The sequence below is a fragment of the Ambystoma mexicanum genome, chromosome 8 (assembly GCF_040938575.1).
Source record: "Ambystoma mexicanum isolate Mex_15411 chromosome 8, UKY_AmexF1_1, whole genome shotgun sequence".
In the NCBI taxonomy this organism is placed as follows: domain Eukaryota; kingdom Metazoa; phylum Chordata; class Amphibia; order Caudata; family Ambystomatidae; genus Ambystoma; species Ambystoma mexicanum.
Window position 1 is genome coordinate 433300596 of NC_090929.1, and position 26341 is coordinate 433326936.

The 26341-nt window shown below is 44.0% G+C and overlaps 1 protein-coding gene across 4 annotated transcripts in view; it reads left to right on the forward strand.

Annotated features, from left to right (window-relative positions):
* The window catches only part of DFFA (DNA fragmentation factor subunit alpha), a 175723-nt gene that overhangs the window by 53365 nt on the left and 96017 nt on the right, over nucleotides 1-26341 (forward strand). Inside the window, exon 6 of one of the 4 annotated variants that reach the window (XM_069609966.1) lies at nucleotides 11438-11613. The exons of the other annotated variants lie outside the window; for them this stretch is intronic. Within the exon in view, the coding sequence (XP_069466067.1) occupies nucleotides 11438-11553 (116 nt within the window). The 3' untranslated portion in view covers nucleotides 11554-11613. Of the gene's footprint in view, nucleotides 1-11437; nucleotides 11614-26341 lie in introns of those variants that run through there. 4 annotated transcript variants of the gene reach the window in all.

The following is a 26341-nucleotide window of genomic DNA, read 5'->3' on the forward strand; positions in this document are numbered from 1 at the left end:
GCTGCATTGATTTCAAAATTTCCCAAAATAAACAGATGATATGCAATTACAGTGCTAATAGCATCAACAATGCGCTTGCCCATTATTCATTTGAAATAACTTCTCCAATTCATTGTCTATAGAGTTTAAAAGTCGACATAGGGCTAAAATAAAACTTGTTCGAGTCCCCCACATACAGGCAAGCCATAGCCATTCCCTTGATGCATCAGTTGATACACAGTAAGGTGTAATTGTTAATGTGCGTGCTGACTCAAAGTGTGGACAGAATATAACCATGTGCTTCAGGGTTTCCAGGGTCGCACCATCCTTACACAATCTACACCCTAACCCCGCTAGTTGTTTCCAGTGTGGGCTCCAGGCATATATTCGCTCCAAAGTATGGAATTGATTCAATTTAAAGCGAAAATAGATTTCCCTGGCTTTGCTACAGGGGAATTGAATTATGTAAGGTTTATGCAGCAGTCTAGATGAACAAAAACGAGCTGCCTCCTTGTAGCCCTTAAGTGCCGCCATGCCAGTTACCGTTCTACACCAGTCATTCTCAATAATCCGATGTTTTACATAATCTGGTCTATATTCTAAATCAGCTGGTGTAAGTTCAATTTCGTCAAGAAGAACAAGCATTTTCGCATAGTATACCGTGAGGGAAGAACTTTCAGTTGCGATCATTATTTTACCGAAATCTTCATATAGACAATTTACAGGAGGATATAACATCCTAGCGAAGTTAGCCAACATGCGCCAATTTCTACGTGCAGAGAGGGCAGTGATACCAAGTTCCTGCCTTATCACAATGTTGGGTATAGATTTGGCCAACCTCAACGCCCCCTTCCACATACAACCTTGAAGTTGGTCGAGATAGCTATCAATGTTTACTATACACATGTCTAAGGCAAAAAGAATGATGGACTCTACTTTTAAGATGTAAAATTGAAGTAAAGGAAGCAAAGAAAATTTACAGAACTTTAGATAAACGATCCGCATTTGTGTGGAGAGGGGAGCAGCTTTCTTCTTTAATACATCCCTCCACATTGCCATAGACTGCGAATCAGTTATAGTGTATCCAAGATAGCGAATCTGAGGAATTATGGTTAATGGGAAGTTGTCAATTCTCCAATCACGAGTGATATTCTTCCTCTTAAAGTTCCTGAATACTACTATGTTGGATTTCTCTACATTGCATTTTAGATTGTGCGTACGACAGTATGATGAGAATAGGTCTAATTTAATTTGCATGCCTTTAGGCGTACGATCAAACAGTACAATGTCGTCCGCAAAGGCCAGCCATTGAATTTTAAGATGTCCCAACCTTGGTGGATACGAAATTTGTTTGTTCCATATATCATTAATTCCGCATAGGTAGAGATTGAACAGCGTGGCAGCCAGATTACATCCCTGCTTGACCCCAGTGTGGATCTTTATTGGATGTGTAGTTGCACCATTGTTGCTCACTCTAACCAAATAGGAGGTGTTCGTGTGGAGTTTTGATAAAAGTTGTATAATATACAGTGGTATGTTCATGGCAACCATTTTTTTCCACAACAATTCACGGATAACACAATCAAAGGCGGAGGTGAGATCTATGGAAGCCATATATAACGGTCCTGAGTCCTTGATTTTGTGCTTAGCTAGAAGATGCGCCATAATTGTGGCATTTAGGGGCGTGCCCATCCTTGCACGGAACCCAATCTGATATTTTGACAAAATTTTACGCTCCTCAATACTCGCTTGCAATTCACCCAACAGCAAGATGGCAAACACTTTCGCAGCAGTGTCAATCAGTGCTATTGGACGAAAATTGCAAGGCTGGGATCTTGCACCTTTTTTATAAATTGGCACAATAATGGAGTTTAGCCATGACGGAGGGGTAATGGAAGTTGTCAACATGCCGTCAAACAGTTCTTTAAAGATGCAAGCCCACATTGCTGGGGGCCGTTTCAGAACACACGAAGGGATCCCATCTGGGCCTGCTGCCTTCGAGTATTTGCGGGAAAATATCGTGTTCACTATACTCGATATATCCCAAGGTGCAAAGGAAGCAGGGGCCAAACGGGTCCATTTAAATTCAATTTTGTCAAATGTATGAGGGAGGGCAAACTTTTGTTCAAAGTACGCCCGCCAGGCCTGTGCCGATATCGAATAGGACTGGTCAGCGGGGAGTACAGTGGACCCTGCCCTGAGCAGACCCCAGGTAGAACGTCTATCTCTGTGACAAAGTGTGTTAAGCATTTTTAAGTTATCCTTGGTGTGTATAATGTGTCTATGATCTCTACATTTATTGCGATAAATATTCAGCACACTTTTTTTCTCAATCAAGTATTGCCCCCGTGTAGTTGAGGTTTTAAGGAGTAACCGCAAAGCTACCCTCTTAACTCTTTTTGCTTCAAGGATGAACTTAGAGTTCTGCTGCATCTCACACCGAAGAGAATGCGGTGCGCTAGCCCTCAGAGATTGCATTATCTCAGTTATTATATTGGATATAATGCAAGGTTGTTGGTTCGAAGTATTCAGATCAAAAAGGGAACTGTGGTGTAATTGCAAGCGTAGAGCGAGCATGTCATTTACCTTATTACAAAGTTTGTTGTCCCATCGAAGCGACAGTCCTGGGCGATCACATATCAAGTGACCTTGTTGCAGATCGATGGAGAGGGGGGTGACACATAGGTCCAAGTTTAGCTGTATCATATGATGGTCACTACAACTAGGATCATATATTGAAATAGTGTCAGAGCGCGCCTGAAGGCCTCGTGATGTGGCAAAGTAATCAATGCAGGTAGCTCTGTCTCCTCTTCGCCAAGTATAACAGCAATTACTGAAGGAAAACGGGAGAATATCAAGTTCCCAAGATTTCAGATATTCCAGCCACAATCTACCTCTATGGCGCGCTTGAAGGAATAATCCAGGATTTGCATGGGCTAAATTAACTTCGATGCAATAGGCATTAAAATCCCCTCCTAGAACAATCTCACATGTAGGATGTCGAGTCAAAACCTCATCAAAAAGTGTGTCCAACTCTTGAAAGGCATCCGATTGATTAAGTGTTATTGGGTTATGATACAAAGATACTACTAGAAGAAGTGTTACCGGCGGGCCCCAGAGCAAAAGTAAAGCAGCCAGCATTACATTTGCATGAAAGACATCCAATACCAATATGTTTAAATGTATATTCAAACAAATCGCCAGCCCCCCATAAGGCCGACCGTTTGCACTACGCTTCGCCCTAGTTTGAAGAACAGTAAATCCGGGCAGCAAAAGTTCATGCACACACATGGTTTCTTGACATAGCATGATGTCACATTCGGTTCTTAGACACGGTTTACAGAACCAAGATTTAAGATTGCTAAACCCGCATGAATTCCAGGATTGGATAGCTAGAACTACAGACTACTTAATGAGGAGTATTATTCATGGCTGAGTTTTGGGTGTTTTGGAGAGCGGATAACCATGACCAGTCCTTACTGGAGTTGAATAAGCTTACCAATTGGGCAATCACTTCTGTATTTACACCAGTCGATGGAGCCCCAACGTCCATATTTGGCAGTTGTGGAGGCGGGGGCGCCAGAGGCGTTTCATTGAAAGAAATGGCATCATCAATTGAATCGAATGGATAAAGCATTAATCCAATGAAACGTAGCTCTTCGGTGAACTGCACAAGGAGATTAGTAATGATGGCTGATTGCACCTTGCATACCATGCGATGATTTTGAAATGGTGGCAATGTAATCCATTCAATGTCATTAGTGTGCAGTGTGCGAAGCCCAGGTATACGGTTGAAGGCTTGCATTAAGGCTGAGCGATTAAGTCGCTTTGTGCCATTGCTAAATGATATAATTTCCCAACCTATGATGGTTGCGGAATGCTTGGTTGGTTCCCCTGGTACCTTGGATCCCTCCGTATACCCCTCTAGGACAGCCCTGTGGAGGTTTTGCTTGACCCATACACCCTTTGTGTCAGGCAGGGGGGAGATTTTCCTAGCATCCCCACGAGTAAGGTCAGAATGGGAAGGCTTTAAGAATTCATCACTGCTTTCAAGCAACTCAGCGGCAGTCACCGGAGCCCTCACCATCTCAACGGCGTCATCGAGAGCCCCTACTACCTTTCCTATTTGCAATGTTTTATTCTCAATCGGTTTAAAGAAGTTAGGTAGTTGCGTTTGAGATGAAGAGTGCTCAGTCTCTTCAATTCTAGACTGCGGCATATGGAGAAGAGATTTTGTGGAATTTTTATTAGAACTTTTTTCTCCAAGGTCCGTTCCATTCCCAGGGATTTTCATCATAGCAGACTTAGTCTTTGGGTTGTCTGCAATGTTATTCACAGATTTTGTTTTTTTTGCATCACTTGGTTTTGGGTTAGAGTGCAATTCCTCTCGGGAGGTATTAAGGTCCTTTTTTCGATCAGCTTTTCTTTTCAAGGCACGAAAGAATAGCCTTTTCTCCTTCCTTGATATAAAGGGCCGCTCCGCAGGAGGGGGAGAATTTTGAGCAACGGCAGATTTCCTATGCGGAGGTGTGGCTGCAATGGCAGCAGGTATAGGATCAGATGAGTTGGATGTCTCAAGTAGTTTAATTAACGCCGATGGGGTATCTGGATAAAAAACCTGACCCCCATCAACGCAAGTTTGAGAGAGCCTCATTCCTTCCTCCCCGTGACTAGGTTGAAGAAAAAACTGGAGCTGCTCTATTTTTTCAGCGTGGGATGCTACTTCCTTACATAGCTGGGCATGCGTAAGGATGTGGCATGTATTTTCAGGTTTAGGGGCAGTTAGTGTTTGTGCAAAGGATTGAGGAAAGGCATATGTGACCTGGGGAGGCATTGTGATATTAAGGTCACTCCCTGGAAGATCTAAAGCATCTGTTTGAGTAGATGCAGGACTATTTGCTGGGACCTCTTTTTGCGTGTATTTGAGATCACCTAGTTCATGTCTAAGACTGTCTGCAAAAATGAAACCTTCTAATTTGTTAATTTTTAGTAAGATTTCTGTCAAGGCGTTTTTGCAATCTCTTAATTCGTAGTGCGTGTATTCATGTCCACGGTCAAGCAGGTTTAGTATTCTTGTTAATACTGGGTAAGATGCTTCAAGGGATTGCATATCACTAGTTGGTTCTAGGATATCAAACCCCAATGGGTTAATCGGAGACTTTTTATTAGGGGAATGGAGAAGCTCAGACATCACTTTGTTGGAACTAGGTACAAGCAAGGTAGGGGAAGAGGGCCGGTTGGGGGATGATGGCCACGAGCTAGACACCGGAAAGGCGGTGGGGGGGGGGGGGGTACCTTTTATAGGAGGTGCTGGGGAGGTGTTCAAATCCACCATGTGAATGGCATCTTTGCGATGAATATGTACATCAGCCCTTTTAAAACCCGGAAAGGTACCTGGTGTTGAGGGTCCCTCTGATAGCCTTACCCGTTTTTCAAGTGTGGCAAGTACTACTGGAGCTAAGATCGAGTTATCAGAGGGCGAAGCAAAGATATCATCAGTGGGATGAGAAGGCTCCGTTGGTACGGTGTCCATACGCATGCTCAGGAAGCTTTTACGAGATGGATTAGGTGGCAGCTTCGTGGGGGGTACATTGCATGCTAAGGGGAGAGACCCACTTTGTGCTATTTGCAGCGCCTGAGCACGCGCAAATGAGAATGCTACTTCGTGTTTAATTAAATCCTGATCGGTAACTGGCCCCCAATGCACAGGTGATTCGTGGCTAGCACCCGGCACTAAGCCGTTACCCTTATCATTTTCATTTCTCAGAGACATTTTTTTACTTTTACGATTTTTTTTCGTGATTTTAATAGAACCTGATTCCAAGGGCCGGCCACTACGCAAACCTACCACCATTTCGCCTGAACAGGCAAGTTCAAAAGTATGTGTACCAACTTACAAAAAAAAAAAAGACTTACCCCGAGCCCCAGCCTCACTGCCTAACAGCCAAACAGCACACTTGGCGACACTTGGATGCGCGCGCAGGATGCGCGCGCATGTAGACTTTAAGGAGAATTCTGGGCAAGATTGAACAAAGGGGCGTGTGTATAACACGGCAGGGATCTACAGAAAAAAGAAATATACACGTGTCAGGGGGCAGGCGTAGCTTTTCAAAGAGCTCATGAAAAAAATGTTGCAATCAGGGAGGAGCCACTACCCCAGCCCACAAACACATCCAGTAGCCCAGCCCAGCCCAGCCCGCAGGCACGTATATCAACACTTTTCGCTCTTATGTGAGTGAATAATTACTGTGGATAATGAAGTCCAAAAGAAATGTCCACACAGGCAGCGTTTCGCCGCATAGGAGGCACAGCGCTTCCTCTTGCGCATACAGCCTTTCGCAGGCGAGGGTCGACGATGAGCGCTCCCAACAAAGTCCCTGCAGAGTCCAGTCCAAACACCAAACAGCACACTTGGAGACACTTGGATGCGCGCGCAGGATGCGCGTGCATGTAGACTTTAAGGAGAATTCTGGGCAAGATTGAACAAAGGGGCATGTGTGTATAACACGCCAGGGATTGTGGATAATGAAGTCCAAAAGAAATGTCCACACAGGCAGCGTTTCGCCGCATAGGAGGCACAGCGCTTCCTCTTGCGCATACAGCCTTTCGCAGGCGTGGGTCGACGATGAGCGCTCCCAACAGAGTCCCCGCAGAGTCCAGTCCAAACACCAAACAGCACACTTGGCGACACTTGGCGAAAATGGCCCCTTTAAGAGTTCTGAAATTAAAATATATTCATTTTAATAGTCAATATGAAGGTGATTACTTGAACCAGTTTGGTTGTAATTCCAAAATACTCCTTATGTTGCTTTTTGGAGCTTCACTGTGGTGTCTTTGTAGCAAAAAGGGGTTGGGAAAAAAAGCAATACTGCTTGTGTTTTATAATGTCCGGGATTAACATGTACTCTGATACAAGATTGGAGATAGCACTCAGGAATGTGTTGTGCATAAAGTATTAGTTAAATTTGCCATATTCGCGCTAAACTAAGCAAGTTCAAAGTTTTAAATGCAGGAAATGTGTGAACTAGTTGAGGTCAATTCCATTGGTGGACACAAATTAATGATCTCTCATTAAATGTTAGGTGAGAGAAGGGATTCCATTAAGCCAGTGATCCCCAACGTGTAGCTCAGGCGCAATATGTTGCTCACAGCAACCTAAAATGTTGCTTGCCTGTGATCTAGGCCACTGTGTGGAGGTCAGGAAAGAAGAGGTTCTAGTGCGGATCAACAGCAGTGGCAGTGTAAGCTGAGCCAGGAGCGTTTAAGAAGTCTAGAGAGACTTGATCTATTAGATGCTGTGAAGTCATCATAGCAGGGTGGACGAATGAGTCTGCACTGCATAAGGAACATGGCCCGTCTACACCGCCACTTCTGAGGTCATGTGGATGTGAAATGCTTATTGACTTAACAATACTTTTATTAAGGACAACCTGGGGGCCAAGAAATGGAGCAGCCTGGAAAGAACAATGCTACGGCTGCTGTAATGAGCATTAAAACAGTCCATTGTTGAACTTGGATTTTCTGGGCCAGACTCCCTCAGCAACACCCCACAATCTTTGCACCACTTGAGTAGGAGCACTGGCCGTAGCAGGTATAAATCTGTTCAGCACCCGTTGTAATCAAGTAGGCCTCCCCTTCTGCACTCCAGTAGGTTGTAATAGGGCTGTTAACAGAAGCTTGTCAAGTGCATAATAGTGGCTGGAATGCCAAACTGTCCATAATTACAGAGGTTCCAATTCGCTTCTTTGTACAGCCAAGGTTTGTATTTATATCCACCATTCACGTTATTTGTTAAAATGTTCGAAAGGCCACATTAAATCACCCACATGCCCATGTTTGTGTTCTGATGAGCAGTTGTCCTCTTCTGTTCACCTGCACAGCTATTGTGTGGAAAATTGAGAAATAGGTCTCGTGCATGCCAAAGCTTCCATCATTAAATCACGTGCATTTGCCTAATTCGTACATGCAAGGTTTTTGTTGATGTCATCACATATATTTGTCAGAAATGCTCTATACTCTGCAGTATCCTAGTAAAAAGTTGTATCCTCTAATATTTTTTTCCATCTGGCATTTGGTTAATGGAAAAATAAGCAAGATGCATGCTAAATAGTTCATGATTAAATAAATTGCCTAAATTCATTACAATCGAGCTTACTATTAATATTTATTGAAATGCTAAATCCATTCCTCCAAATATCAAAAGGTAGAACTTACAATCCACTCTATACAGTGGTCTATTAATGCTCCAATTAGTGACTAACATTACTGGCCTAATGTGCTTACAAATGCATCATTTGCCACTACGTTTCCCAAGTATTCCTTAAGGAATAAAGCCTCAGAAAATCTTTCTTTAAATCCTACTCGTTTTGACCATTGTTAATGGCCCTGTGTGCTTAAAAACATCCCTTTTGCCTCTTACATTAATATTTAAACATCAGCTTAATCTCAAATTAAGTTAAAAGCCATTGCAAAAATCGCCCTGGTCTAGATTTGCACCTCGACTAGTTTTTAATGTTAATTGCTGGACATTAACGGGTTCCATTTCCAGTATTCAATGTATTACTGTTATAATCATTTTGCCATCACCTGAAAGACAATAGTCCTCATTACGAATTTGGCGGTAAATCTGAAAATGACCACCAAACCCATTTACAGTTACTGCAAATCGGTCATGTGGGTTTACCATAGGATTAAGAGTGATGGAAGGGTGGTGTAAATCGCCATTTTTGGATACTTTAGCACTCAATGGGGATTTTGGCAGAATTAATGCTAGCAGTAATTTTGTCACCGTACCAATTTCTGAAGGATAAGTCGAGAATTCACTGCCAGCTTTTTGCTTTAAGGTGAATCCTCCACTGTTCTTCCATACTCTGAATTTGACGGTGCGGTAAAAACTGCAATAAATCCGTTACTACAAAAAATGTGGCAGTAACAGAATAATTGCCACTTTGTTATTGCACGATGGGACTCATAATGAGGACTGTTAGGCAGAATCCTGTGCAGTTCCCTTAGGGAACACTGCAAAAAGATTAAGACTACAGGAGTAAGCAGTAAACCCAATTGGTAGCAGTCTGCACCACCCAGATTTACCTGGTAGCTGTGGCTGAGCAGTCGGACCTCTCTCAAGAAGAGTAGGGCAGTATATAGAGTATACACAATGGGGCTAAAAACACAGTAGAGAAAACAAACGCTGACCAGAGCTTTGTATCAAAAGTATATAATTATTTATTTAAAACACACTTTAGGCAATACACTAGCACTCTAAATAAAAAGCAAGTTGAAATACAGTCAGGTAAAGTATACACATCTCCCTTGATAACTATTAGACAAATCAGAGTTAAAGCACCACGATTTGTTAAAACAGATGTGAGCGCGTAACCTAGATGGCACTCCAATAGTTAAGTTAAAGGGCGAGAAAAAGGCAGAGCATAGAAATAAAACAGGTCCCAACACTTTTAGGAGTTCACAGCAAGGGAATAAAGGCAAAGTTCATAGGCCAGGCTCACTTTAAATGGAGCAAAGCGAAATGTGCCCAAGATCACACAGTTTAAAATGCACTAAAAGTCTTTGCAGAATGTTCAAAAGAGGTTGGGGTGATTCAAGAAGTAAAGTTAGAAGGTCTGGGGCCAACCCAGTTGGAAAGCCAAGGATTTAAGGGTCACCTTGGGCAAACCGAAAAAGGGGAGGCCAGGCAGAACACAGTACCTTAAAGGTAGAGGAATCTCCAGCGGTGGCAGTTGTTCTTGGCAGTGGTTGCAGTTTGTTGTTTCGACCAGGGGAAGAGAGGATCTCGTCGAGGAGGAAACTTGGAGTCGTTGCACTGCACAGGGATGAAACCAGCCGCGGAGTTTGTCGGTAAAAGGTGCGTTCCTTTTATTCGCAGTCAAAGTGGTGAAGCTTGGCTATCCGGCCACCGGGGTGCTTGGCAGGGGCGATTCAACCAAGAGACGTCTTTGGAAGGCGAAAGTGGTGAACTGGTTGATCCCACCGGCTCAAAGGAAGAAGACTCGTCCAGCAGAAGATCTTCTCTTGTCATTAGGAAAGTGGTGAGTTCGTTGCAGCAGGGCTTCACCGGTGGTGTCGTTGTTGCAGATGGCTCAGCTTCTTACCTCTTCGGATTCTTAGGTCCTGTGGCGACTTCTGAAGTTCCAGTCCCAAAGGCCCTGCTTTTATGTAGAAAAAACCCCATTCAACAGCCTAGCTGTCACTCACACATGTTAAGTGGTGAGCCGGGCGGTTCACCACCGGGCCAATCAGAATAGAGTGCGACTTGGGTTGCTAAGGCAGCGCAGCCCAGGGTGCCAATTCCCCTCCCCACACATCCTGTGGAACCCAGACAGAGTGGCACCATTTGGATGGCTTCTGTGGAGAATCCCGCCAAAAAAGTGGAACAAAGGACTCGACCTTGGTTAGAGTTACAGAGACGGACACAAATGCCATTTTAGAAAAGAGTTCTGGCAAAAAGACCCAACCGTTGATTTAATATTAAATAAATAAACCGGCGGTATCTTTAACATTGCGGTGCGTTTAAAATCAATGGGAAAATCCCATAGGAAATATTCCGGTGGAATATTTTGCGTGGTAACCACTGCCACTAGCCAGAAACTCGACAAGGGGGAACTGGACAGTGCCCCCTTGAAAACAGACCCAGGGGCAATCGAATTAACCCCTTCCAGTACTTCCACAATATGATGGTTTGTACTGGTTCTATTCACAATTTTGGACTAGTAAAGTCAATGGTGACTTTACATGCCCTGGGAGACAGTAGTCAGTCCCAGGGTATGGAGTCTATGTTTGGGGGTCACTATGACACCCCTGTGTTACTGCACTGAGGGTGTTGTGTAACACACATGAAAAACAGATGATGCCCTATGGAGTAAAAGACCCCATAGCCCATAAGCACATACAAAGTCAAAGACATACCTCAAATCATGCCTAAGAGTGGGAGGAAAAGAGTCTCACTCTTAACAGGAGAAAAAAACAAACCCCAAAAATCCAGCAAAGCTGCTGGGGGACTCACTAGGTTTGGGAAATTAGCCTTATAAGAGAATTCTCCCTAACAAGGACCAACATGTTCTTTTGAGGTATGAATATTTCCCACCATTTCATTTGATAAGCACATTTTTCCTTTTTCGCATGTCAAAAGGAAGTAGAATTTTTGAAAGGTTTTAATGTGGTCATGAATTTTCTTCAGATTCAAGGTAGATGGAGGGCACTGCTGGCAGAAAAAAGGTTTTGTATTTTAGAAAAGAAGACGCGAGAAAATAATTGAATAATGACACTTGTATTAAGCTTTGTAATTATTACATCAGCATTGGGGGATGGACATTTTGTAAATGGGTTTAGCTATTGCTTTAGGACCTGTTTTGTATAGGCAATAAAAGATGTAATAAGGATTGTGGTGAAGTGTCCTCTGAAATATTGAACAAAGCGGGCAACCATTTGCATTTCTTTCCAGCCCATGATCACATTCTCGTGCTCCCAACACAGATGAAGAAAGAAAAGGCATCGAGTTATGAAAGGGATAGTGTTCTGCCAGTGCTTCAATGCCATTCTCATGGAAGGGGGCAATGAGGAGTCCAGTCTGAAGTAGAGACAACTACTGCTGACCTCTGATCCAATGCCTATGTGTTGCAGAAAAGCCGAGAAAAGGAACACAACCAGAAAAAGAAAGAGCGAGATGCCAACAAGCGGGCCGTATCTGAAAAGCAGAGATCTGCCAGATGCTGAAGCCATGAGGAATTGCCCGTTTTCCCAACCAGAGAAGGAAACTAAAGCGCTCCAGACCAGACAAACTGAGAACAGAGGCTAGTAAACCCAATATTGCATAGGCTGACAGAAGGCAGACGGAACAATTAAAATCCCAAGACAATCAATTATTGCATTTGGCAAAGACTGAGGGAGAGATTGAGAGGGCAACAAAGCCATGCTGGCTAGAACCTGGAGGACGTAGTGTCTCTACAACTAAAATCACTATTCAGAACAGAAACCCCCTGCATGTGAAGAATTGTAGTCCAGGTTCCCTGCCAGCATCAATTTACAAATTCGCTGCACAAAAATACATGTGGTCAGAACAGGAGATTGCAACTGCTATTGAGAGGATCATCCTTAATGTATCTGTTGTGCATATTGTAGACCCTTTGTCACAGGAACAGAAAATCAATTAACATTTAAACGCGGTCGGTGAAGGCAAGATATTTTTCTTTCCTTCAAATATGTAAGAGAAAGCCTTTTAAAAACACTTTGAAGAGGTGAAATTATGAAACTCCTTTGAGGAGAAGAAAGTATAGCTCTAATTTTCTGACAAGGGCACTTGGGCACATGAGGGCTAGATCACAGCAGATCATCTTGATTAGACTTCAAACAGGGTGAGATTGCTTCCTTCCGCTACCTGTAAGGATCTCTCTCCAGTTAATGGAGGCAATAAATATTGATCATTTTGTGGCCGTTTTAACTTTTTCCAGATACTGTTAAGCAGTTCAAATAATGTTTGCTCCACCGAGGAGTATGAATGCTACATGCAGGTTCCATTCTTTTCATATACAGTGGAAGAGATTGGGGTATCTGCAAACAGGATGCTGCTGTCTAAAGCAAAAGGTTGGACTATTGAGCAATCGTCAACACTTGCCTCATGGTATAGCTAGATGGATTTCTTGTATTGCGCTTAATACATAAAAGTGGCCATTTCAGAGTTTTATGTGGGAAAAGAAATGGAGGAAGGATGTTAGAGAAACTGGAGGAGGGGAAAAGCAGACTACATACTGTGACATGCTTTCCTAACAGACTTTCCTGCCTAGACTCAACCTAGGCAGGGACACGCTGTTCCACCTTAGAGAAGTCGTGCTGGAAATGTGAGGCTTCCTCGTCCCTGGGGCATCAGTGCTTCACTGCCTGGTTCTCTCCCCAAAGGTGTTCCCGGCTGTTACGTGACACCCGGAACGGGGACATCAGCTACGTGGGAGCACCAGAGGAATCGGAGGGGCCGCAGTGAATTGTTTCTGGGCATGTCTGAGGTTATCATCCAACTTCCCAGGTACATTTTGCTGGACATAAGGATTCCAACACCTTTTAAAAAGTATAACCCTGCTGGGCTTACACAGACTTGCCAAACACAAACTAATTCACTGCAAAGACTGTGGGCAAAAGATCCCGCAATGCCCTTAACCGAAAACACACCTGAAGTTAATCCTCCACCAGAGCCACGAAACGAGGATGGACGTAGCAGCTTCCAAAGAGGGCTTCACAAAAAGCTTCCAAGACTTCCAAGAAAAATTCTCTGCATCAGGAATGGCCCTACTTCAAATTGAAAAGGATACAACGGCGGGCCCAATGGAAGGCACGAATGTCTGACTCGCCAAGCAATCTAAACCCTGGGAATGGTCCTCACAAGATTAACGAGGGCGAAGAAATAGGGGCACACATGAAGACGACTGGAACGCCCGTCTCAGAGGACCAAATCCAAAGGCATCTTCATACAGACGCAGCAAGGGGAAAACATGAAAATAACGGACAGAGAAGAGGTAAAACCAACTTCAGCAGAGACAGAGTACAACCTCTTGGATCTTATCTGTTCAGGTAACAGATGGAGGTTTTAGGATACCATGCACTTTGCCCTGGGAAAAACATTGACTCACAGCTGAGGGTTGTCACCCCAAGATACATTAGGTACTGTGGCTCATGCAAGGGGACATTTGAGGGGAGGGTATGGGGGAAATTCAGAGTTTGGGAAGGGAAGTTTAATGTATCTAGGCAAAAGCAGGTTCAGACACTCATTAGCCTCTTTGAGATCCCGTCTTTATCAAGTTCATTCAAGTGCCTAGCAATCAATATTAGGGACCTAAATACGGCGTTAAATTGCAGAAATTTGGAGAGCTTTCTGGCACGCTACCAACCAGACTTGGTGGTGCTCCAGGAAACTTGAATCCGTAACTCAGACGGGCATAAAGTGCGTATGCAACATTATCCTGTCATTCAACAGGCAAATGCTGAGGGGAAGGTGGCCGGTGTACTTATAGCAATTGGGTCTGGAGCCCAAAGTGGTACGCACTAGGACCCACAAAGAAGGTTGCTACATATTTGCGATCTTGTTGCTGGGGTCCCTAACACTAACTGGCTTCAGTATACGCCCCCAATGTTGGCCAAGAGGGCTTCCTAAAAACGACCCCCACACATCTAGAATCCTTCATGGAGGGCGAAACAGTACTCCTCAGAAATGTTAACATAGCTTGGGACCCCACACAGGATCGAAGCACTGCCATGCCCCCCCCCCTCAAACACACTAAAGCATAAACTTGCACATATGTCCCTGGTAGACGTATGGCCAACTCTTAGAGGAGCAGAGGTAGGATACACATTCTACTCACATGTTAGCTCCTCTTTTTCACGTACAGATTATGCCTGTGCCTCAATCCCACTCTTGGGCAACATCACGCAAATCATGTGTCATACAATAACGCCAGACCACGCTCCAATCTCCATAGACTTGAATATACCACAAGCGAAAGAAAGATTATGGACCTGGAGATTCCCGCTCGAGCTACTTGGGGATCAGGTCATTCGAAACAAAGTCTAAGAGAAGATTGGGGAATTCTTTTACCTCAACCATGGCAAATGTGGCCTGGGACGCCTTAAAGGCAATTTTGCGGGGGTCCCGACAGCTGAAGGGACCGTTAGACACAAACAAAAAAGGTGTCTTGAAATAGAATTAGAGGAAGACTTAAGACGAGCAATGAAAGACATGTAAACAAACAGACGGCCGTCTACACAAAAAACCTTTAGAACAGCGGCAGGGAGGTTAAACCTTTTTCAAACAGAAAAAGTGGAAAAATCCCTGCTATATCTCAGACAAAAATACTATGTAAAAGCCAATAAGACAGACCGGCTTTTAGCTAGACAACTCCGGCAGAAAGCAGCGTCCCAGACCGTGCAAACGATCCGACTCCCCTCAGGCGATACGCTCACCGATACATTATCTCACAGTTTCATACATTCTACTTTAATCTTTATCTGTCGAAATCGCCTGACCAAATGTTCTCAAAAAGCTTACTTCGATGCAGTCACTCTTCCCCAATTAGCGCTAGCAGATAGGGTATCAGCTCCAATCCGGCATTACCCAAGATGAAATTCTCAGGGTCATACGCAACCTTCTGGTGAATAGATCACCAGGCCCAGACTGATATCCAGCATTATTAACCCACCTATTTAATTCCCTTGGACACTCGGGTCACATATCCCCTGCAATGGAGGAAGCAAAAATAGTACTATTGCCAAAACCCAGCAAGGACCGGAGTAGTTGTGGCTCATACCGCCCAATAGCATTAATAAATCTGGACGCAAAAATGTACACTAAGATTTTAACCCATAGGATGGAGGATCTTCTACCCTCATCAATACACCCGGACCAATCGGGAATTATAAAACAACATCAGACGCATGACAATATTAGGAGAATATGTCATATAATGGAGAAAGTAAAAATTAAAAACAACCCAGTGGTTCTCTTATCTCTAGACACTGAGAAAGCTTTTGACCGGGTCGAATGGTCGTTCAGTTTTCAGACCTTGGCTAAAATGGGGTTCGGGCCACAATTAATGGACAAAATACAGGCTCACTACATACAACCCAGTACTAGACTACGTATTAACGGCCACTTATCTCTCCCCATTGCTCTACCACACGGGACCAAACGAGGGGGTCCACTGTCTCTGCTTCTATATGCACTGCGTTTGGAACCATTTCTTGCCAAGATCAGACAGACTGACGCCATCCAGGGCATAGATTTCAGAGGAGTCCCACACAAAATTATGCCATACGCAAACAATATGTGGCTCCTAGCTTCTGATCCCTTGATTTCACTGCAGGCAGCGATACAAGAACTAGCAAAGTTTGGGTTGGTCCTCCGGTTTAAAAGTAAATATAACCAACTCGGAAATCTTAAATCTATCCCTCCCCCCAGATGACTTGCAGCTTCTACGATCACATACACAATTCAGATGGGCTCTGAAACCGACAAAACATCCCCATCAAATTTGGGATATTCGGCAACAACAACAAACAATTGAAACAATAAGCACAGCAAAAACCCAAACAATAATATAATGCATTGTCCCTGGAATCCATGAAAACAACTGATCCCGTCCGCTTCCGCCCTGATCTTGAGTGACTTGAGAAATGAGGTCCCTCAACCCACCAATGTGTTTCTCAACAGAACGAGAACCATCTTCCAAATCAAAACAGCACATCCCTTCTATGGCATTGCAACCCAAATTATGTTTCAAAAACAAATTATCAATAGCAGCCCTATTCTGTAAAATAGCCTTTCTAAAATTCCTGTTCTGTAACGAAAGCTCTGTCAATGCTTGAACTTTCATTAAGCCCTTTAACCACTACACAAGCAAGTCTGATTAAGAATGTATAGCCCCAAGCAGCTAACACCCAGACACCCACTAAAGAAAAAGCAAGTGCCAAATCTTCAGCTTCGGACAACAAATTAACATTAGAATCACAGTCAGGTGATAGACCAATATAATGAATAGATTGCGTAGACCGCGAATAGCAGGTTGCAAAGGAAACATCATTAAGCTAAAACGCGTCCAGGCACAAGGACCACCAGAAATGATAGCAGGAATAAATGAATATGTAAAGTTACTACAGGAGAATAACCATCTTGTAGGAAGTTTCACATGGCTCAGTTGACTGGCAGTCAAAACAGTAAAATGACAGAACATTGTATGGGAGACATCAACACAGCATTTGTAGATTGAGTACACAAACGCTTTTCGAAATCAGTGCTTCCCCGATCATCATTCAAGTCCCAATTGTTGACATTTGCCAAAATGCTGGGGGATCACAAGTCTTTAAATAACAAACATCAGCAGGAGCAATATCGTAGGTGATGATACGTATCATATTCCTCCATATGCGATCAGTGTCAGCACAAAATTTGCAGTACTCAAAGACAGAAAAAGAGCCTCTGACATCGGAATCCTCCATAAGGGAATCATTATGCAGTACTCCAAAAACATGCCGCAACACAGGTGCTAGCGTTGGTACGGCCCAAGACCCGTTGAAATCAAGTTTGCAGCATTATGAACATCAGCCAAGCAAAAGTGTGAGATATTCAACACATGAGGGGCCAAGAAGACCCATATATTGTCAGGCTGCTCGACAATCGCAGCATAGCCATGCCGCACAAAAGACATAGCCGTCGCAGAAGGGGGCAAAACATCACGCACATGTCCATGACATTTCCTCAAGAGGCCACGATACAACGCAATTGATGCGGCCTCGGGCAATGTGGTGACATCAAAGCTGTTAGTAGTCATCCAGATCCTCGAATCCAGTTGCAGGATGGAGGCATTTGCCATCTCTTCTCACATGTCCCCGGACCTTCCGAATGCACTCCACACAAATCCACAAGCGCAAACATCAAATACAGGGTCTGAAAAAAAAGAATTCTGAAAAAAAACAAGATATCAATGAAGTACATCACTCACGTAAATAACATTTTTCAGTGGGAACTCCATTTTCTCTTTCCTGATTCCATTACAAGAGCAACCTGATCCTCTCCTGCTGCAATCATATCTGCCGGAACCGGCAGACCACTAGGCTTCTCAATCCAAACCTTTGCTCCCGGAACCATTCTGTCTGATGAGCCAAAACCTTTATCCCCACATGTAGTTACCACAGTGGGTGGCTCTCCCTTTCTCGCCATAGACAATTTCACAGGTACAATAATTAACTGTGCCACCCTATCGCCTTTATGGATAGGTAACATGTTTTCACCACTACTGATTAGAATCACTTATAGCTCTCCTTTTATAGTTGGCATCAACACTCCCTCCCAATATCTGGATTCCTCTCAATACTAATCCAGATCTAGGAGAAATTAATCCCATATGCTCTGATGGAATTTGCACTCCAATTCCTATGTCAATAACACTGATTTCTCCGGGCCCAAGCCTAATCTCCTCCCTTGCATGTAAATACACCCCTGCAGACTCTGGTGTGGCTCGATAAGGAGCTTGAGCCCAGGGGACATTTCCCAGTACATCAATGTTTCAAACGCTCTGTTTGGCTTCATTTGTAAGGCTGTCGTTAACATACACATTAATGGAGTCTCACCATTGGCAATTGGTTGGTTATTCAATATTTGCACTGCATCCAAAACACGCTCATGCCACCCTTTCAGATTACCTTCACCCGTTTTCCACAAACTTTCTTTCAACAAGCCATTCATTCTATCACTCAATCCTGAAGCCTCGGGGCGATAGAGGACGTGAAAGATCTATTCCACGCCCTTTTCCTGACAATAGTCTTGAATCAGTTTTCCTTTAAAATGTGACCCATTGTCACTTTTATTCTGTAAAGGTACTTCATAATAAATTGCCACTTGATCTAACAATTTTATTGTATTCAATTGTGTAGCTCTCTTGCATGGCAACACCATGAAGTATCCAGAATACGTGTCCACAATCATACACGCATACTGACATCCTCTGCTAATCGGCATAGGAACAGATATAATCGACCTGCCAAATTAGTCCAGGCAATTTACCTTGTTTCAAAGTACCCTGAATTAGATGCGGAATAGATCTGTTTTTGATGTTGGCACACCAGACATTGTAAAATCAGTTTTCAGGATCCCTAAAGGAATGCTAATTCCTCGATCTTGTGCCACCTGATAGTAGCCTTTTCTCCAAAATGCCCACTTTTCTGGTGTGCCCACTTAGCAATCCCTTTCCGTTTTCCTCAGACTTCGTGTGCATGACTGAAATGTTGGCATGTTCATCTGCAACAGAATTGAACCAACGTTCCAGTGAGTCTGTTGCGCAATGGGTGTCTACATGATGCACAGTTACTGTACTATGCATCAGCATTCCAGCAATATCTAGCCACAACTCTTTTCCCCATACCTCTTTTGCACGAATCTTCCATCCATTCACTTGCAATGTTGGCAGCCAAACAATTAGTCCATTCGCAACAGACAATGAGTGTGTGTTTACATAACAGCAACCAGGCGCTTCCTGCTTCAATGCCTGATGCACTGCATACAATTCTGCAAATTCACTACTCTTCCCTTTCCCTGATATGGTCAATATTTTCTTCATTTTTGGGATTATATGCCACTGCTTTCCAGTGTCGCTCAGTCCCCAGGTTGAACCATCAGTGAACCAAGCATGTTTAGTTTGTTCACTCATCAACTCTCCATACGGGACTCCCCATTTTACAGGAGACTCACTAACTTCGGCCCCCTCCGAAGGTTCCAAATCAACCAACGGAACACCAGCCACTTGCTCATGTAATTTTGCAATTCCACCCTTTTCCGTTTTGGCACAATCTTAAATGTACCACTTCCATTTATTGATGCTAGCCTCTTGAGCAACTTGTTTTAGGAGAGCTCGGTACCCACTGCATGGTCGGAATTTCCAGTCGATCAATACATCGTGGCCTACCGTCATTTGCTCTGTATCCACAAGAGTGCAATAACATGTCACCAGCTTTGGGTAACTTATGACTCCAAAACCCCAAAGGAACATGCTTTCGGTCCTGTTTCTGCCACAAACTCCAATTGGCATAGTTTTCCTGTACAGACACATTTAATTTCACTTCCCTTGCCCTCAATGGCCATAAATCGAGCACTCCCTGTATAGTATCTTTTGCTAACTGAAATGCTTTCTCTTGCTCCTCTCCCCACTCGAAGTTGGATTTCTTCTGTGTCACTTTGTAGAGGAGCACAAGAATCTGCCCCAAATGTGGTATATACTGTCACCAGAACCCAAACAACCCTATGAACTGTGGAGCTTATTTCTTATTCATAGGTATAGACAACTCAGTGATGTTTTTGTTTAGCCTTTGGCACCATTTCACAATGACCATTATGCCACTGAATTCCTAGAAAAACCGGTCTCTGCGGGACCTTGGGTTTTTGTCTCATTAATTTCCCATCCTTCTTTTCTCAGTCCCACGATAATGATGTCTAGGTGCATCCGCACACTCTGCTCATCCTTTCCCTGTATTAAAATGTCATTGATATAGTGTCAAATCTGCACATCAGGTTTGCACAGAATTGTATCCAAATGTTCTGCCACCAGCCGTGACAGATTGTCGGACTATGCATGTACCCCATGGGCAAAAGTTGAAACGTATTCTGCCTCCCATTACAAGTGCAAACTGCTCTTGACATCTTCTGCAATTGGTACGGTGAAAAATTCATTCGCCAAATCTTTCACTGCGTACAAACCTCCTTTGAACTTCCGCACATTTTCAATCAAGGTAACCGAATCTGGAACTGCGGGTATTAAAAAAGGAGTGTACTTATTCAACTCCCGATAATCCACAGTCATCCTATATCTTCCGTCCAGCTTCTTGATCGGCCAGACTGAATTGTTCCAAGCCATGGTTACAGGTCGTAGCAGCACGCCTGCTTCAATATATCCTTTAATGGTGTCTTAAATCTCCTTCTGCCCTCCAGGAATACGATATTGTTTCATAGATACCTGTTTTGTGGCTAAGGGAACCTGCACTGGGGGCATTTTCAATTTTACCACAATGACTGTGTGCACGTCGATGCACTCACCCCAAACTGATTGGTTTTACCTCCCAATACTAGTGTCAACCCCTCCAGAATATCAAAGCCAATAATGTATTCAATCAACAGTTGGTATTTATTCCTTTTCGGATTACCAATTTTCATGTCAACTCTGGTTTGGACTGCAGGGGTCTCCTTCCTTCCCAATCCAGTAATGGTGAAATGCCTGCCATTAAATCTTGAAGGATTCCCATAAATCAATGAGGCCTCTGCCCCGGTATCAATTAAGGCACAAACCTCTTGCGTATTTCCCGATTGCCAGAATAACTTCACATTCACATGAGGCCATCTGTCTACCTTAATTCGGGCAGCAGCTACCAAAGTTTGACCACAATCCTATTCGTATTTTGAATGCATGTATTTGGACTCTGTCTCCAAAATCGCGCGCACAATTTTCCATAAATCAGCATAGGTCGGCAGATATGATGATGTCCCCATGGACTCCTCTTCCGCCTCCTCCTCAGGCGGCACAGAAGGGACCTTTCTCCATTTGGCTTATTCACATCACACCTTTTCACTTATTTGTACCGCTCTTTTCCTTCAATACCTCTCTTTTTATATATCTGATACATTTCTTGGGTTTCGATTCCATCAATGTCTTCTCGTGGCACTCCATCTTTTAGTAGCGATAAAAACATATCTTTTCTGGATACACAAGAGTCTCGCCTATAGAACGAACCTCTTTCCAGGGGTTTGTCTATCACTGTGCCTCTTTCTCTCTTTCTCTCTCTCGTCCCATTCCCCTAGGTCTGCCAATAGCCTCCACCACCTCATCCGTTATTTTACCGGTCATTCCCACCAGCATAGTCATAATTACATTTTTGTATGCCGGAGTTCGAATGATTGTATTTCAGGCTGAGACCAATAACGCTACTACCCCCATATGTTCGGGATCCTCAAGATGGATGGCTTCTTTCATGGCATGCTCCCTAAGCCTAGGAATTGTCTCTCTCAATGTGTTCCATTTCTTCGGCCTGCTAGGCCAGTCCGATGTAATCGGATACTTGCGATTACACCCTTGTGCAGCTAACTGTAATAACGACACTTGCGGCTCTCTTCCGCCATCACCATGAGGTGGCCCTGCACGAAATACCTCCTGAATGTGACAATGGCAAAAATCGTGAGGCATCCGTCGCATCCCCAAGAAGGCCCGCCGCACCACCGTCTAATAATCTATCCATGTTAACAGAGGCTTACCAACCCTCTGTTTTAATTGATTATTTCCCCAACCTCCTGTTGAGAATAATCCTCCTAAGGTTGTCAAATCCACAGCCAGAATTATTCAGATTTGGGCCAGCTCGCCTACGCATGGCTGGTTTAACAGTCACTGCTTTCTGACCAGGTTCTGGTTTGGACAGCACTTCCCTCTCTGACCCACTGTCTGAACTAGTACTGACGAACACATCTCCGTCCCATTGGTCGCGGTCCCAATAAACCCCTGCAGAGGCAATCACTGTTGCTACCTTACGGGTATTCACCCTCCCTCTTCTCTTTCGATATTTGTATCGGGCGACTCCTATAGCAGCTTGCTCGGCTACTGCTTGATATTTTTCTGCCTTGTCATGATACAACTTCTTTTGAAGCTGCTGCTTTAATGCATTCCGTTTCTCGGCAGCGAGCTCCTTTTCCAGTCTTCGGACACTCACCTGCAATTCTCCATTCTGTGGATGCATCCTTTTGAATGCATGGAATAAAATCCAACCTTGTCTACCTAAAGCTGAACACTCCTTTCCCTTTTCCACAGCTACCTGTTGCAGGCAACTCGCCACCTCGGCCGCACTCGCCTCTCCTATACTCGTATCCCAGGTCTCACTCAAACCTGCGCCACACGCCCAAGTCTGTGCCAATTTGTCATATGGACTCTTTGTCCACCCTGGGATCGTCACTTCAAGAAAGTGTCTATCTGCAGAGCTTCCTTTTTTCCTAAATGGGGATCTCATGGTGTCAATTAATGTTTCACGTCCCTATCAACAATACCTTAAACCACACCCACTTTTTTCCTAAAAACAAAGAAAATTGCCTTGAGTTCAAGCTCCAAATTGGTCGAGTTCTTTGGCAGCAATATCGGCACAAAGATCCTGCTTACAGCGCCATTGTGTTTTGCTTTTCTGTCACGTGTAATGACCCTAGAACTATTTACCTTATTGCACGGACCAAAAGTTCTAGGACTCAGGGAGCCAATAACACCCACTTAGACCAATATTTGGAATATAATCTGCTCTTTACAGGCCCCTTTTATTCATACACAGTATAAGCATACAAATAACTATTGCACTAAATGCCATTGGTTACACATAGACACACAGACAAGGATAGCTACAAACAAGGTCTACATCCCCGTTGGTGTAGTTGTAGGAGAAAACGTCATCTCGGCCACGAGGGCGCTACCCAGTCCTGAGGCAGGTAGGCAGAGAGATCATACGTGCCAACGGTGCCTGGAGCGGGGTTTCAGTTCTCTCTGATCTCTCATCAGGAATAACTCTCCTCTTATAGGGGAACAAATCCCCACCCCTCATGGTTTGCATACTGCCCCCGGCTGAAGGACAGACGGCAAGCATGGGAAGCAAAGAGTGGAAAGACCAGCTCGTCTTCCGCACGCTTGTTCCCAGCGCCCCTCATCACTGCACCTGCACAGCTCTGACTCCCTTTTTGGCTCGTCGTTGAGCGAACAATACAACAGCTATGCTCCACACTGAGATCATCTACTTAGTAATATAATATTGCACCCATGGCAGAACTCATGTCTGCTAACTGAGCTCACAGAAACTTAGACTTTCAATGCGGTTTGGAAGTGAATGTCCAAAATGACAGTGCACCGTTGGTATGATTTTTAGGTCATTTTCGCACACGCGTTACACCTGTTAGGAGGATTTATCATTTTTATGCTTCATCCCCTCTCCTAGTGAGACCCCCAGCACTTTTTGCTGGGTTCCTTGACCTTTTATTGAAATCATGAATGAGTGGAACTCCACTCATTTGTTCTTATGGGCTCTGACTTTTGGAACTCTATTCTTTGTATTGTACCTATCTTATGGAGTCTATTTTCCTCCATAACTCTTAAAGGCAACTGTATTTTACTATTGCAGTACACATCTCATTATGGGCAGTGTTGCTGGGGACCCTTGGGGTCCTCCTCCTCCTTTGAGATTATTTTTCTTTATCGTAGACCAACTATAGTTCTTAAGGCTAGAGAGATACTTAGGTCCTGATTCACAGAACATTTTCCTATGAGATTGCGCCATCATAAAACGCTTCTGTGAATCGGGCCCTTAGTATCTCTCCTAAAACGTAGTCTGAGAGATTGGCACACACCACCTTATGTGGAGTGCCAAAGGGATACCTAGTATCCCCCTCTCTCTGCTTTTAGTCACATAGAGCTCCTAGTGTGAGTATGAGTGTGAGTGAGTGAGAGAGAGAGAGAGAGAGAGAGAGAGAGAGAGAGAGAGAGAGATGGATTTTTCGTTCCTTGCCTTGCACGTTCCCGCCTAGGCTCCAGAGTGTCTGGGCGGGCAGGAAGGGGGGACGAGTTTTCCACCAGCATATCCTTTGTCTCCCAGAGTATCTGGGCGGGACAGCTCCCACTGGGGGTCTGGCTGTCCTGATTGGACGGCCAAAGGCCCCTTTCTGTAAACTGCTGAGGAAGATTGCAGAGGAGTGAGTGCTGGAGTGAAAACCAAGTTGACCACTGGAAGCCGAAGTAACTGAAGAAGACAACCAGAGGTGCCTGCAGACCCTTTGCAACACTTTGAAGCGACCACTGCTGTCCTGACCCTGGTTTCTGTGTGACAGAGAAACACTGAAGAGGATGACTGCTTCCCGTTGACTGGTGGGAACAACTAGTCCCAAGACAAACTTTGATTTTAGCCATCTCCCGTGGTCCTGTGAGTTTCCAGAGCTGCAGAACCCCAATACCAGGAGACCTGCTGCCCATTTCGAGTGCATCGTTTTGGAAAGGCTGAATCTGTCCAAGTCTGTGCCTTTGCTGAGCCCTCAAGAACACTCCAAAGACCCAATCCAACGTGTCCAGACCCCCTCATCAGACTGTCGGACTGCAGGAAATGAAGGCGATTTCCCAGGCAATTTGCGTCCATCATTGGTGCTGCAGAAAAGGCACCAAAACCACAGAGTGGCCTGAGAAGTTGATGAAAGCCGTGCCAGAGGTCTTCCCTCGAGACTGCTGCTGAGAGATCCCATCCATTGTCCTGCCTTTCGTCATCAGACCAAGGAATCCGGAGGTCGGTTCCAGAGCTGCAACATCGCAGAGCATCCACCGCCAAATTTTTTCTTCAAACCTAAGGTATTGTGGGGGAAAAGGGTATTGTTTACCTTCTTCCAGGAAGTCGCTCCAGTGCATTGAAGTGCACGAAGAGGTGTCCAGGGCAACCCCCTCTTACCTCCAACTGAAGCTGCTACTTGTGGCCCATTAACAGAGTCTCCAACTTTGGTTAAGTCTTCTTGTATCTTCTTTCCTAGAGACTAGAAAGTAGCCACCAGAACTTTTGACTTCTGCTGCTTTCCAAGACTTTAAGCCTCTAAGAACTGACTTTTATTTATTTATTTATTTATTCATATTTGTAGAGCGCGTAACAGCCCGTGGGCATCGTGGCGCTTGTTATAGAGAGTGGGCAGAGCTTAGTTACAAGATGAGAAACCGATATACATTTTTTTTACATATTTTACACTTATACATTGCAAATGACATGAGAGATCGTGAGGGGCGTATGGAGTATGTGTGGATGTATGCAAGGGGGCGGGTAAGTGAAAATTTAAGCTAGTTTTACGTTTTGGACTTTAAAAACTTGCTCTGAATGGAAACGGCCTCTAGAACCTGAAGGTCTTCTAGGATAACACTAATCAACTGTTTTCCTTCCCAAAAATCACTGTCTTATATGTGTGTGCTGACTAAATGGAATTACTGTATTTCTTTGTGGTGGCACGTTATTGCCGTTCGTACGGTATACCTGTCAAACTCCTGTAACAATTGTATGCGTTCAGCAACTACTAAGAAGTGGCCTTTTGAAAGTATTGAGAAGTATACCTGTGTGTTGGTTTATTGTGCTAAGTATTTAACAGTGACTGTTGTGTACATATAATCTATATTTTAATATAAATGTACGTGTAAGTGTTTCTTTGATGTACATTACTATCTAGGTTCAGGGTATGACCTACAGCTCACATCTTCATCTTAAGATAAGCATGACTGCTCTGCTACTCTACCAAGTTCTCAGAGCAGTACCGACTGATGCTAAGAGTTGGGATCTACAAACCACTGGGATAGCTTACTAAAGCCTTACCTCCAAGTGGGACTTCAGGAAAACCCCCCCCCAACAACCCTGTTTTGAAGGCAGATCAGCGCAGGAAGAAAATCTGATCCCGATGTGGCATAGCTTACAAATGACCTCTGACTGGGCTTAGTTATCGTTAGCGCTAGCCCAGAAGAAGTTTAATTCCTAGCACAGGCAATGAACCTATTCAGTTTGTCACGTGCAATTCTATAGGACTTAACCATTTGGCTCAATCTTTGACATCTCCTACTTTCAATAATGTGAATATATATTTTCTTCAAGAAACGTGGCTGAGGTCAAAGTTTTATTTGGATGGTTGTATTTTTATAATTAAGGAAGCCACTAAAGGGCATCCCAAAGGGGCCCTGATGATTGGGATGAAAAAAAAATCATTTTCATTCACAGAATTTATAATACTGCACAACATGCCATATGTTACTGCCGTGATTGTGCATCTAAATAAGGGGGAAAGTGCCCTAACTATAAA